Source organism: Vanessa atalanta, chromosome 21 (genome assembly GCF_905147765.1).
Source record: "Vanessa atalanta chromosome 21, ilVanAtal1.2, whole genome shotgun sequence".
Taxonomy (NCBI): domain Eukaryota; kingdom Metazoa; phylum Arthropoda; class Insecta; order Lepidoptera; family Nymphalidae; genus Vanessa; species Vanessa atalanta.
In genome coordinates, this window is record NC_061891.1 from 693,571 (window position 1) to 707,239 (window position 13,669).

The 13,669-nt window shown below is 33.7% G+C and overlaps 2 protein-coding genes across 6 annotated transcripts in view; one reads left to right on the plus strand and one right to left on the minus strand.

The window, feature by feature from the left end:
• LOC125072497 (putative oxidoreductase GLYR1 homolog) overlaps positions 1-13,669 on the plus strand; it is a 59,314-nt gene that overhangs the window by 16,170 nt on the left and 29,475 nt on the right. The gene's annotated exons all lie outside the window — the stretch shown is intronic.
• Positions 7-4,810, minus strand: LOC125072495 (leucine-rich repeat and immunoglobulin-like domain-containing nogo receptor-interacting protein 3). 3 transcript variants are annotated; one of them, XM_047683153.1, is made up of 5 exons: positions 4,531-4,810; positions 1,825-3,513; positions 1,593-1,740; positions 1,372-1,512; positions 7-1,249 (listed from the first exon to the last, which is right to left on the minus strand). In XM_047683153.1, the coding sequence occupies exons 2-5, from the start codon at positions 3,483-3,485 to the stop codon at positions 632-634; spliced, it is 2,568 nt and encodes an 855-aa protein (XP_047539109.1). In that variant the 5' UTR covers positions 3,486-3,513; positions 4,531-4,810; the 3' UTR covers positions 7-631. The 3 variants fall into 3 exon arrangements, with proteins under 3 accessions (XP_047539109.1, XP_047539107.1, XP_047539108.1); XM_047683151.1 differs by having other exon boundaries at positions 7-1,258; XM_047683152.1 differs by having other exon boundaries at positions 7-1,258; positions 4,434-4,810.

A 13,669-nucleotide genomic window follows, 5' to 3' on the forward strand; every position in this document is an offset into this window, starting at 1 on the left:
GAAAAATACATTGAAAAATAATTTATTCTTCATGATTTACTTATTCTCATTAATAATATTTAGAAAATTTCAACAATACTTGTATAATTTATTTTAAGAAACGATATACAATATAATCATTGTTGTATGTAGTATTTGGCATATCACTGCAAGACTTCGATACGACGGTGTCACAAAATATAAATATAATAGAGACAGTATAAATAGTAGTTAGGTTCGATCGTCACTCACGCACACAGGTTCGCTATGGACGCACGGCGCGGGGCGACAATTACAACAATGACAGTAACAACTTCCTCACACCTCGCTCTAACTCTAAACTACGCTTTAGGTCGAACGAATACAAAATGCATAATGCTCTAAGAGTTTATCCTAAATACATCAAAATGGAAAAAAACGATCGAAACGAACGGATATTTACAAGATAGATACTCACTCGCACGAGACGACGTCCCTTCGACCTACACACTAGGAGAAACTTAACCTTCGCTAAACGTACACTCGTCTTCGGAAACTAGACTATCACAGCTCACTCGGGCTACGGGCGCCAATCGTAGCGCTACACGTAGCACGGGCGCCAGCGGCCGGGACGCAGCGCGTAGAGGCGGAACACGCGCGTCGCCAGCCGGGACTACAGCGGCTCGCAGCGGCCGCAGCGCTCCGCCACCTCCACGGCCAGCAGCACGCGCGCGCCGCCCTCGTCGGCGCGGCTCAGCTCGGGCGAGCTGGCGCTGGCGGCCAGCAGCGGCTCGCACGCCTTGCGCGAGCCCGACGGCGTGGCGGGCGGCGGCAGCGGGCGGATCATGGCCAGCAGGCGCGGCGGGCCGCTGCGCTCGATCATGTTGATGTGCACGCCGTCGGGCACGGTCACGGGCGACGTGCGGCGCGAGTTGGCGGAGCGCTCGGTGGGCGTGTAGTACACGGACACGCGGCTCTCGTCGTCCGGCAGCGGGTTGGGCAGCTTGGCCAGCATCTCGATCTTCGTCTTGAGGTACATGTCGATGACCTCGACGTCGGGGTCGAAGGCCATCGAGTCGCTGCGCCCGCACGAGCCGCTGCGGCAGTTCTCGAAGTACAGGCTGGGCAGGTTCTCGAGCACCTTGTTGAGGGTCTGCTGCTGGTACTTGTAGGATTCGCGCAGTCTCAGTATCTGATGGGCGCTAAACTTTCTTATTTTATTTCGTTGAAAAACGTAATTTTCTCGAACCCAATTCAACTGCGACGTGGAGTATTCGCGGACGCGTTTCACCTGTGTAGACAGCACAAGAAAGGATAAATGTTTATTTATCTGAAATTCATGAACCATTTCGATGCGACATTTAACTTATAATTAAAGTATTGACGACGTTATAATATATAGAGAGCATTTACCTGATCGTAATATTGATCTTTCATAGCGGTCAAATGATTCGTGCCTATGTCTCTGATATTGCGTAAGTGTGCCGCTTGTGACGAGTAGCTACTTTGAATCCACTCCATTTGCTGAGTGCAGTTCTCTTTAATTCGATGAACCTTTTTGTAAAAAGAGAAGTCAATAAGATGTTTTATCACCAGAAATATATTGAATTTAAATTAATTTCCATATGACTTACTTGAACTGCGTAATTTTCTCTAAGTTTTTCTAACTGCAGCCTTTTGTACTGCTCGATATTGTCCAACATACAGTATATTTGTCTAGTACGCGGGGCGTCACGACTGACGCATGTACAACAACTGCAGCAAGTCTCCAGTAGACGAAACCTGAAATCAAATGTAACTTATTGATTTTTCCTATATAAATAAAACTAAAAATCTTCTTTTAACGGAAGTAAATAGTTTACTAACCTGTAGAATATGTAACGCAAGCCTTGCACAAGCAAAGTGAGGCCCAGAAAACCAGCTGCACATAATGCTCCACATATCAAACTATAGATTTTGATTTCAAACATTGTCATAGGATCTATATTTAGGACAACTTCGGTGGTTACATTGGCCGAAGGATTAGAAGCCACGCATACATATGTTCCACTGTCCTCTCTATGAATGTCTGTTATGAATAGAGATCCATCGTCGCGTAGTTTGACTCGTGATTTACTGTAGTCAATTGGGCGATAATACTGATCATGGGCGATACCATGTTTGTAATATATGTCCGGTAATGACGGTTCTGGATTCCAATGGTATACATCTCTCGTTGGAGTGATCCACGTTATGGAAGGCGACGGGTTACCTCCGAACTTGCACACCAATAAGGCATCTGTTTGTAGCCTATGCAGTGTCAAAGGACTGCTTTTGATGAGATGCGGAGCCTGACAATTAGTATTGTTTAAAATCATCAACATGTCATTAGGATATGTTAACCTACAACTTAAATCTGACTTTACTATTTCCTTCCTAGCCTCTATCCAGTTGACGAACCATGCCATTCGACAATCGCAGGCCCACGGGTTATTGCCTATTCTTAACTCTTGTAAATTAACTAACAGTTTTAACGACTGGGGCAAATATGTTAATCCATTCGCACTGATGTCCAAATGCGTCACAGATGGTGTGTCTTGTAATGCAAAAGGTTCTATTTCACGTAACATCAAGTTGTTTCTTATATAAAGTCGCTGCAGATTGTGTAATCCTTTTAAATTAGTGTTCTGTAAAACAGTAATTTCTGTATGGTCGAGGTAGAGCGTTAACAAATTTTCGTTATGTTGGAAGAGCATCGAGGGCAAGGCTTTCAGTCTGTTTCCACCCATATCAAGTGATTTTAAGTTATTGAGATTTTTAAAAGCATCTAGTGATATGTTTTGAAAATTGTTGTAGCTTAGGTTTAGATCTCTCAGCTGTTCTAAATTATCAAATATAGCTTTAGGTATATAATCTAATTTGTTGCTAGATATATCGAGCGTCTCCAATTCCTTAAGATTGACTAGAGCGTTAGATGTAATTTTGACTAGGCTATTATTGTTTAGGAACAGTGTTTTTAATTGGCGATTGGGTTTAAAGTAGTAATCTAAGAAAGTTGCTATTTTATTATAAGATATATCCAAATATTGCAATCTTATCATCGGCCCAAAGACCTGGAATGGTATAGCTTGAAGTCTATTATGAGACACATCTAGAACCTCCAGATGATCCAGATCTGCGAATGTGAATCTAGGTATATCGTCGATTTGGTTTCTGGACAGGTTTAAATGTTTTAAGCGATTCAGTCTCGCGAACAGTCCATGTTCAGTTCTCTTTAATTCGTTTCTGCTTAAATCGATGTATTCAATATTATGTAGCCCGTCAAACACATTTATTTCTATAGAGGTTATATTTGAGTTCGTCCAAATTATCTCTTGGAGTTCAGCTCCATAGTTCCCTAGGACGGCTCGCGTGAGTTTGTTGTTAGGTATTGTGGCGCCGGAGCACGCCAAGCGAACCGGTGTGCATATGCAAGTAGAGGGACACTCCTCTGCCTCCACAGCTGCGCAAATTATTGCCAGCGTCAATATTTTGTGCAGCCACTGCATTATTTTACAACCCTCATAGTCTTATTGACTGGAAAGAGAAAAAAATATACATATACTTTAGTGCCTTGGTTTGTCACTTTCAAATGGAATTGGTTTTAGTAATACAATATGAAACTATTTCTATGTTTTGTTAAAATATCATTAAAAACTTTATTGTTATGTTACATATTGGTAGAATCTTTGTTCGCTTATGCACTATACGTGTTTGTGTAACAAGTATAATTATTGGTGGTAGTGGTTATTTCTAATTTTGATTATGTATTTAATGTATTTAAAAAATATTTTTGTCTAGAATTATATTATAAAATTAATGATTATAATTAAGAAAACTAATGTATGACACATTTTACAGCTTAATTTATATTTAAATTATTCAGTTCTTATCTAGTTGTATATTGTGTGTTATTGGTCATATTTCAGTTATTAAACAATAATATCTGAATTGAAGCGAGCCATGTAACAATATTATCAGATAAAAACCTTGAATATTAATCAAACTTTAAATATATATATTTATATATTTTGTTATTCATTGTTTGCCAGTCAGATATATTTTGTAACTATTTGAAATATTTTATTTGTTGAAAAAAGTTAACTAGACTATTGTTATTTAAATTTATTTTAACTAAAGTTTTTGCTTTGTAGAATTAAATAAAAACTCCTTAATTAAGTGTTGCTAATTAAATGCTATTTAGTATGAATTGACAAACGTACAAAGACGTTTACTTAAATTAAATTATGATAGATGCAAATTAATTTAAGAGTACTAACAACTACAATGGTAAATAAGCTTTGGAAAAAAATAATATTCCTAAATATTCTAGAACAATCATTATTTGTTAATATACATTCATTGTTACCGTTTAGTCATTAATGAATTGAATCGCGCGAGACAATACTTTTGTACTCAGACATTTATTGTAATATCTACTACCTGCTGCTACCTACCTTCAACGATATAGTTATAAAGTTGTCCCGTTTTGTAACTATTTCACATTACATTTATCACAGAACATATCCAGAACATATTAAACACGACATTTACCTAATACTCGTCCACATCTCAATCCAACTTGCATAATCCACGTTATTTAGTGTTGACAACAGATGTGAAAACGCCAGACATACTTGCGTTTTACACGTCACATATCATACGATACACACACCAGTTTTCATTGTAGGTATTCACAAACATAAAGTACGAATATAGTAATAACTGTAGATAACTTAATATACAATTTTCACATATAAAACGATTATACTCTCGCGAAAATACAAAACGCAGTGACTACGTCCGAGCCGAGCACTAGAAAGAAATAAATGGCGGCTCTCGGAGTTGCGCGGTTCGCTGTCCCTTTCTCGCCCTAGAGCGGTCTTGAGTACTGTCTCGCTCGTTCAGTTAGCCCAGTCAGCTGGGGGATCGAGGGAGGCCGACGGATGCCGAACGGCGAAAGTGCTCGGAAACGCGTCGTGTCTCCGCTTGCGTACATTCTTACTTCGCTGCATTACCATGATTTCGTTCGTGAAAAAGAATGAAATGATCTACACTAGTACACTCAGGACATATTTAGGGGAATGTAAAAACAGGCTGAATAATATTCAATTAAATAATTTTCTCATTGCGTATGTATTATACCGGTTAATGTAATTTTTAATACACAAGATTTTTATAGGTTTTAATTTCTGAGTTTAATGTATTTTTTTTTCAATTAGGCCATTGATGTGTATCGCCCGAAAGTTCGGTGACTTTAGCTATTTATGAAAATCCTACATTTTTTTTATTGAACACGTTACCGTGAGAATCATATTAATAGGTTTTTAATTTTAGAGTTATATCTTCAGTCAATTTTTAGTCTGCGCCTGTAATCAAGTACTTTACTCCACTTTAAGTAATTTGTTTAATGAGTTATTGTTATTGTCATTATCGTCGAAAGTGCGACTGTTAAGTTATTTTAATTATTTTTATAAAAAGTAATAAAGTATGTAATAACAATAGATGCCAATATTTGTTGAAAGGTAACTTTGTTTAATATTCTTTAAATACATGTTACCTATATAAAATAATTCCGTACATAACGAGTGTAGCTTTACATTGCCAAATTACAATATACAATGACGTAAGTTATTTACTATTCTGATAATTAAATGCGGCTCTTGAAGTGGGTTTTTATGAATAGAGATTACCCATAATTATGTACAACTAAAGAAAATATGATAAAAATAATAACACTATATTACAGTAGATAATATATAATAACGATGTTTTGCGGACATTATGTTGTAAATTAAATACTGTGTCATAATTGTTACATACATATATGTAAATGATAGATATTTATTTCCAAAAAAAAGTAGATCCGTGACTTTTTTATGTCATTCTTTATGGAATGAATTTTAATACTTTGAAAGATTGGAGAAATTATAAATGCAAAAGAAATAAAATTGAAAAACCCACGTTCGTTATTTGGATTAGTTCCAGCTGTGTGGTCTAAGGATAAAGGTACAACGTTTGTGTTCCGCCCTCTCATATACGCAATGACGCACACAAACTATATTATATATAAATATAAATTATTACTCGTTATAATTAACTAGCTACCCGTCATGCAAAGGGACTCACACTCAATGACTACAGAGTTTCTTGTCGGTTCTCTTCGGAAGAATCTACATTCCGAACCGTTGGTAGCGTAGTACGTAAAATGACTATTAAAAAGTGCATGCAAACTTCTTGGTTTTTAATGTTTTTTTTTTATATTTATATATTAGCAAATATTATAAATTATAATTAAATGGGTATTAAGCAAATGCGACTTATCTGGTCGTGTAATTATATGACCGGTCGCGTATTTTAAGTACTTCTACTATATTTTTTCAACATAAATTAATTACTATGAATATTTATATTGGTTTAGTAAATTTAAAGTTTTTGATAGAATCTGCAAAACAAACGAATAAATTTGAATACTATTGTGATTGTGCAAAGCAACCGATACGGTAATGAGTGGTGCCTCAGACGATTAATTGACATTCACCGGTCACAGTTCATCAAAAGTAGCCCGTAGAAAGGGCCGTGGTATAGCAAGCGCCCGCGTCTGCCATTATAGTATTCTTCTATTATATGAGTCGCCCTCATTCGTATATTGACAATGTCCGACACATATTGGTGAAGAAAATACTTTAAAACTAATCCTAACTTGTACAGGTTGAATAGAATAACCCATTTCAGACGTCACTGCAATCTTTAGATTTATTCTTTTTTATTTATTATTTATTCGTGCAAAATTTATCTATAATGTGGCGAGAGTGCTGATAAAGGTCTTATCTCTCTATTAAAAGATTTATATGCTGGTATTACGAAACAAGTTAAGTTGATCGATTAAACTTGCATGTAATAATTCTTTACCAGCTACCTGGCTATGCCCATTGCCCATGCCAACACAGAAAAACTGGAAACACAATAACTATTGAAATGAAATATACAAGTACATAAATATTTCTTGAATGTTGTCCAAAAAAATGAAATCTTTTTTACATCGAGTTCCGACAGCTTTGTATGTAAATCATTTCTTTTCGATTTGCTAACGGGAAGATTACGTCAGTTTTGAAATAAAAATCAAGCTTAGATATCCCTCAATATAATCCATCTAACTATGTTCGACATTGTTTCTATTTAATAGGAATGACAGTGAATTCGGATATTCGTTTTTTGTATAACCTTAAGGCTGACTTATTCGTCATAGATTCGCACTCTAAATGTCGCACTTACGCGGATAGCAAGGTCGTGGTAAATTATAAAGTGACTTTGTCGGTTTTGGTTTTAATCAGACGCATATCATAATTCAATGAAACATTTGAAAAAATATCGTCGGTTCTCTTTTTGATTTCAAAAATAGATAGTGACAGCGTTGTTTTTTTTTAATTTTGTTTTAAATAGAATGCTATTACATGCATTTTTACGTATAGGTACTTAACATATTGTAATTTTTTCGTACATTTTATATACTTTTATGATTTTTTAAATTGTATTGACTATAAATTATTATAAACCTACACCTACAAATTTATTTATATTAAATTTGAAATTAGAATGTAATGGTCAAAAGATAAAAAAAAAAATTGTAATATAAAGGGAACTCAAAACGCAAGTCTGTGGAGAAAGAAATTAAATGAAATTAAAAACAAAAAACTATTGATAAAAATTGTTTTGTAAATAGATGTAATTAACAAAACAAATAGTAATTTAATATTTAGACCTATATGTTGATGTTAGTTATAACAGTATATATATATCAATATTAGATTCCATTACGAAAGCGAAGCGCTGCCGTTACGTAGTGGAATGTTCTAGGAAAAGTGGAAGACTTACAGGTATAATAGTTTAATTGTAAGCGCGATACGATTAGCTGTATACCCACGCTTTATAACAATGAGATTCATTTAAGTCTCAGAAAAGTAGTATTCAATTAAAGTATGCGCATTTTTATATTTGATGTCGATTGTCGACATTTTTCGCACAAATAGCAAAATTATGCGAAATGTTTAAAGTATTTTGGGTGTTGATGAATAAGTTTAAGACTTGCTGAAAGATTCTGCGCTATTCGTGAATTTCAGGAACAAAGAAGCATGACGTAATAGGATTTCGTTTAACATATTTCTACCCACTCTTCTAAAATGTACCGACCTACCTACCTACTACCTGCTTTAACAATAGCTTTACATATTTATTTGTAGCCTGGGTCAGAATTACGTTGCTATTAACTGTATTGGTAAATAAAAAAAATGTAAGTGCAACAGATGTTCTGTAATAATACGTCATTGTTATTGGCTACAGCATTTTAACCAAATACAGCTACTGGCTAGACATGAATAGAGTTAATAATAATTAGTGTAAAGTTTGGTTGCATCACACGTGTACACAAAATGGCGTCCTTCGCTTCATTTAGCGGATTAACGAAACTTTATTTGCGGACAATGTAAATGCGATTTATTTACCTAATCTGATGAATGAAAGATAATGTCTGTTTTATTTATCAAATAATCTCATAGATTACATCGTGTATCATGTTTAATTGGCAGTTGGTAGGTAGGTTGTTACTTATAAAAACAAACAAAAAAAAAACAAAAAGAATATTATAATAATAAAATTATTAACCTTTTCTCTATTAGGTTTTTTAAGAGTAATTCATTTTATAAATAGGTATATTTTTTTAGGTAAATCTATCGGATTCAGGCAAAAATAATATTTGATATTTTCACCTTACAGTTGTTAAGCTAATTATGTAGTACGTTTATATTATTTGTGATGTAGCTGATTCAATATACTAGAGAGTTTTACGCTTTTCATGCGAACGCTGTCATAATTAACTTTGTAGTAAGATTTATAGATCTCCAAATTGTACACCGAAAAGTTTTCGACGGTATATAATATGTACACATCTATCCTCATTAGATAAGTCACTGTTACCATTTTAACGTTTAAAGTATCGGAAAAGTATGCGATAACCTTAGTTCAGTTTAGTTATCGCGCAGTAATTATACCATTATCAAAATAAATAAAATATCATTGTTGTGTTTTCTGGAAATAAAAGTTGCCGTTACATTCTAAAATTTGGGTATGTGGTTTTTTGCGTTATTAAAAATCAAGTTTCAAGTTGAAAAAATGTTGGACGTGGACTACTGCGAAGTCGGAATGGTTAGCTACCTATTCAGTGATGTTTACTTTCTTTAACAATATCTATGAATAGTCACATGTTTTATCACTATTATCTATTTTATAATGTAGGTCGGCGGATGGGCAAATTTACCACCTGATGGTAAGTTGAGAGCTCATAGACAATTGGTCTGTAATAATGTGTCACCAACCTTAGGAGCTAATATGTTATGTCCCTTGTGCCTGTAGTTATACTGGCTCACTCATCCTTCAAACCGGAACACAACAATACTAATTATTGCTGTCTAAACCTAGACGGACTTGCACAAAAACCCTACAACCGAGTAAAGCTCTTACCACATAGTAGTACTTGTTAATTTTAAAAATAGAACGAGTTTAATTGCTAATGAAAACTATTACCTAGTATTAGTATATAAGTGAGAACTGAGAACGTGGAACCAGTCCTGCTCGACCTTGGCCGCGGTTACGGTCGCGCAATACTTTCAACGTTGACTTGACATTTTAAATCTTTTACGAAACACAAGCTAGGAGAACTTTTTACATTTCGTTTCTGTAATGTTTTCTTTATAGAACGGGTAAGTTTTAACAACGTTTCCTGTGATTGGAATTTCTAATTTGTAACAGGGTCTTGTAAATTAGTTTAAAAAATCGAAATTTATTATCATTGATTGATGTATGTTGTAATCATATATTTTATATTTAATTTTCTATTTAAAGTTTCTTGTCGAAGGTTTTATTGGTAGAATCTACATTCCGAACCCATGGTTAATATTAATTGATTTTGTAAAATCACGATTTATAATCGCAAGTTCCTACTTGAATATAGTATGGTTTTAATAGTTTGTTTTTTCACGATATTTGTGTATTTTTCAAGAAATTCGGTATAGTCACATTTAAAATTATGTACACATAAATCGGACCCTTATCCCGTCACAAGTCGTTGCTTTACATAAAAACACGATCGAACTGCTTGCACCACCGTGTAGTCCAGATATAGCAGTGCGTTTTATTTCCTTCCAAATATAAAAAAGAGTTAAGCAGCAGAACATTTTCATACGACGATTGAGGTCAAGGAGGCTATTTTGACCCATTTTGAGTACGAAAACTTTGCCGATGCATTGAACGAATTAAATCTGTAAGAAAATACAACCGAAAATATAAAATATTATTTTTGTTACATTTTATTTACAATTCTTCCATTTTGCAGTTTTTAAAAGCTATTCGAACTGTATTTAGTATTTATATCAGTACGAATACTGTAAATTTTAGATTGCGATGCAGTCTGGAAATACAAACGTGCAGGCACGTAAAAATAGCGTAAATAAAAACAATAGAAAAGATGTACGAAAGGCACAGACAACAAGCCTGAGAGGAGATTTGTTTGAAATAAAATAATAATAAGTTATATAACACAACTGGTGAGGTTCCATTAGGTTTCACTTTTCTCAAATGGTTACATCTTTTATGTTATTAAAATTAATATCTTTTAGTCGATAACGGTATTATTATTTTAATAAATCGATATTTTTAAATCAAATTGCAATCGTAGACTAATCGATCTTTAACTGTTGATTTGTATTTATAAGATAAAGATAATGCAACGGATAAGCTGTTGATAAGTGCATTATCATCGCATATATTAGATAAGTAGAATTTTATCTTCCGATCAATGATAAAGATAGCCTCGTTTCGGCAAGTTGCCGGTCTGCACGACAGCTGGCGCGGGCGGTCTCTCGGATATAAATATGCTTACTTGTAGGGAGACCATAATGTGTTAATATTAATTTGTATCGGTCCCGTTTTCTTTATTAATATTGATTAATGAAATTGTACGGATATTTTTATTTATTTTTTAGGCTTCTTGTACTTATAAATACAACTTAAATAATTAAATTTAATTTCGTAATATTAATAATAGAACATTGCTTTTGAATATTAATTTCTGTATATCTAACAAAGGATAGTTTGGAAAAAAAGATATATTTTTTAATATTTTAGTATAATTATTAAGTTTTCGGTAAATATATGTGACGTTAGATTTTCTGTTTAGAAATCATTACTATCTAAAGCGCTCTCAGGCTTGCGACCGCAAATTAATGAACGAATGGAGTGTCTAGTCCCACGTGAATGTTTTTTCTCGATTCGGTCGCTGCACGAGACCGAATTTTATTAGGTTATTTCAGTGAACATTGAACGCATCGTAATTAGCTTATACTGTTACATATTTAAGAAAAGAGAATTTGGTTTAAAATTTTATTACATTTTTTTTATAGACTTTAGGCTTGATCTTAGAGCGTTGTAGTTTTCTTTTTTAATAGATATAAAACAGCTGAAATTGTTTCAATATTTTATTATTCATTAAAGTTTTTACCTCATTTTAAATCAGACTAGTACATTCCTAAATTATTGTAGCAACCCCTAGGCCCTTTTAATTTTGCATCCTTATTTTCTAAATATAAATGTGCCTGTTCACATTTAGTGGAATAAAATAAATGGGGCACATTCAATGTACAGGTTATTAATGGTTAACGATTGAACAGCTTGATAAAATGGTAACTTACATTATGTATATTTAGGTCAGTTGCTTAACGAAGGTCGTTAAATATGACTCGTTAAACAGTAATGCCTATCGTTCATAAATAGGTCACGAGTAGTTTTATTTTACCTGATATTCGATTCTATACTATTCTAGTCTGATTTAAATTGTACATAAATCAATTTAAATTTTAAATTAAGAATAGATAAATATTTCATTGAATAACTGTCATAGATTACTGTATGATTAGCAATAAATTATCTTGAAATATACATACATACATACTTGAAACATAAGAGTTTTTATTGGTTAAATATATGTATTTGTATCGTGTTATTATTAAACTAATCCGTAGACGTACTTTGCTTTCTATTCAATAGATTACGTACCGACGTATTACAACCTTCACGTGAAAAAACTTGTAGGGCTTCGCTATACGACAAAGAAACGTGATAAAAGTCCATTCAAGATTTGCGACTCCCGCACACATTGCGAATAAGCAAATCTTGATTTCATAAATGCATACGTCTATCCTTCTCCCGCGCGGTATTATTCAGTATGTATGAACGAGATAGCAAATCGATTGTCGTCATTCAAAACGACGTTACTCAGGTGTGTGAAATACTTGGCCTTGTTCGTGGGGCTTCGTGTTGGGGATTCGGTGGTGAAGTGTTACTGAAGTATTTAGTCGAAGTATCTGCGTATAATGTCAGCTATTACTAAAATTACATAAGTGTTAATCCCGTCACCGGTTTGTTAATGTAATTTTGTAAGTACAGAAACGAAAGCAACTTAAATTGGCTACTTCACAGTTCATCTTTAATATGTAAATTGATTGAGACGAGGATCTTAAGAGGAGTTCAAGACCCGGGGTTAAAACCTGGGCAAGTGTCAGGGAGATGTCACGAGCTTTTCGCGTTTATAATTCATTCGGTGAAATGGAAAACATCATAATGGAACTAGTGTTGGATGAAACCCTACACATCCAACAGAGCGTCACTTTAGCATCAAACCTCGATGTGTAGATGAAGCTTAGTTCAGCATTGGCACATGGGTGGCCATTTAGTGTTTACATTGTACAATTTATAAAGGGTTGTTTTTTTTTACTGCATCTTTGCATGTTTCATTAATAAATAAACGAATTGACCTTTGCACTCAACCTTCAACCGAGGAATATTATTTTCTGTAAAATGAAGATACATAGTTAACTCAAAGTAAATAGTTTGTATAAAGTTATTATGCTAGGAAAAACTCGAGTGAAACAAAATTAAATATTTAGGTACATTGAGTTTTTAACATGTAATTGAATTATATTCCATTAAATTATAGCAATTTTTTTTTTTAATTTTTTTTTTGAATGAAAAAATTTTTCTGTAATATGAAATCTCGTTTTTAATTTTTGGAAAATAAGAAAACAAAACAATTATACTTTTTATTTAATTTGCAATTTTTTTTTTTGCTTAGGTCGAATCTTTAGAACCACTTATCTCACGGAGTTCAATTTTATACGTTGGTTCAGTTCCGATGACAATCTATTTTTATGTTAAGCATGAATTAATTTTACGCTTTGGATTACATTGGATGGATACAGAAGAGGGAACTCTCAACCGTCAACAGCATTGTAGATTATTTTTTAAAATAGGCTTTTACTATTAAATTATTGAATGTTAATTCACAATCACACGATATTGCGTGTATAACATCTTAAATGTATCAAATGTAAACATGAAGTTCACTGCAAACAAATCGGAGATTATCGTAGTATGAAGGGGTTTCGAATGTGTTTATATTTCGTGACTTTTAAGTGTGGCGGCTTCATAAGAGTACCTACACATTAGCTAAAATGTGGATACGCTATAGTTATTCCGATGGAAGTAGGAATAAAGATAAACAAACCATGGATTTACGTATTTCATCGATTTGCTATGGATGAATTAATATATCTTAGTTTATAATACAACACTATTACACTACTAC

What these genes read in the sequence shown, in the direction of transcription:
- LOC125072495 (XM_047683151.1), bottom strand. Translation starts at nt 3,485, where the DNA reads ATGCAGTGGCTGCACAAAATATTGACGCTGGCAATAATTTGCGCAGCT. An exon ending in TTGCGTTACATATTCTACAG is followed by an intron (nt 1,741 to 1,824) that starts GTTAGTAAACTA and finishes ATTTGATTTCAG; the next exon opens with GTTTCGTCTACTGGAGACTT. An exon ending in AAGATCAATATTACGATCAG is followed by an intron (nt 1,259 to 1,371) that starts GTAAATGCTCTC and finishes TTTCTTGTGCTG; the next exon opens with TCTACACAGGTGAAACGCGT.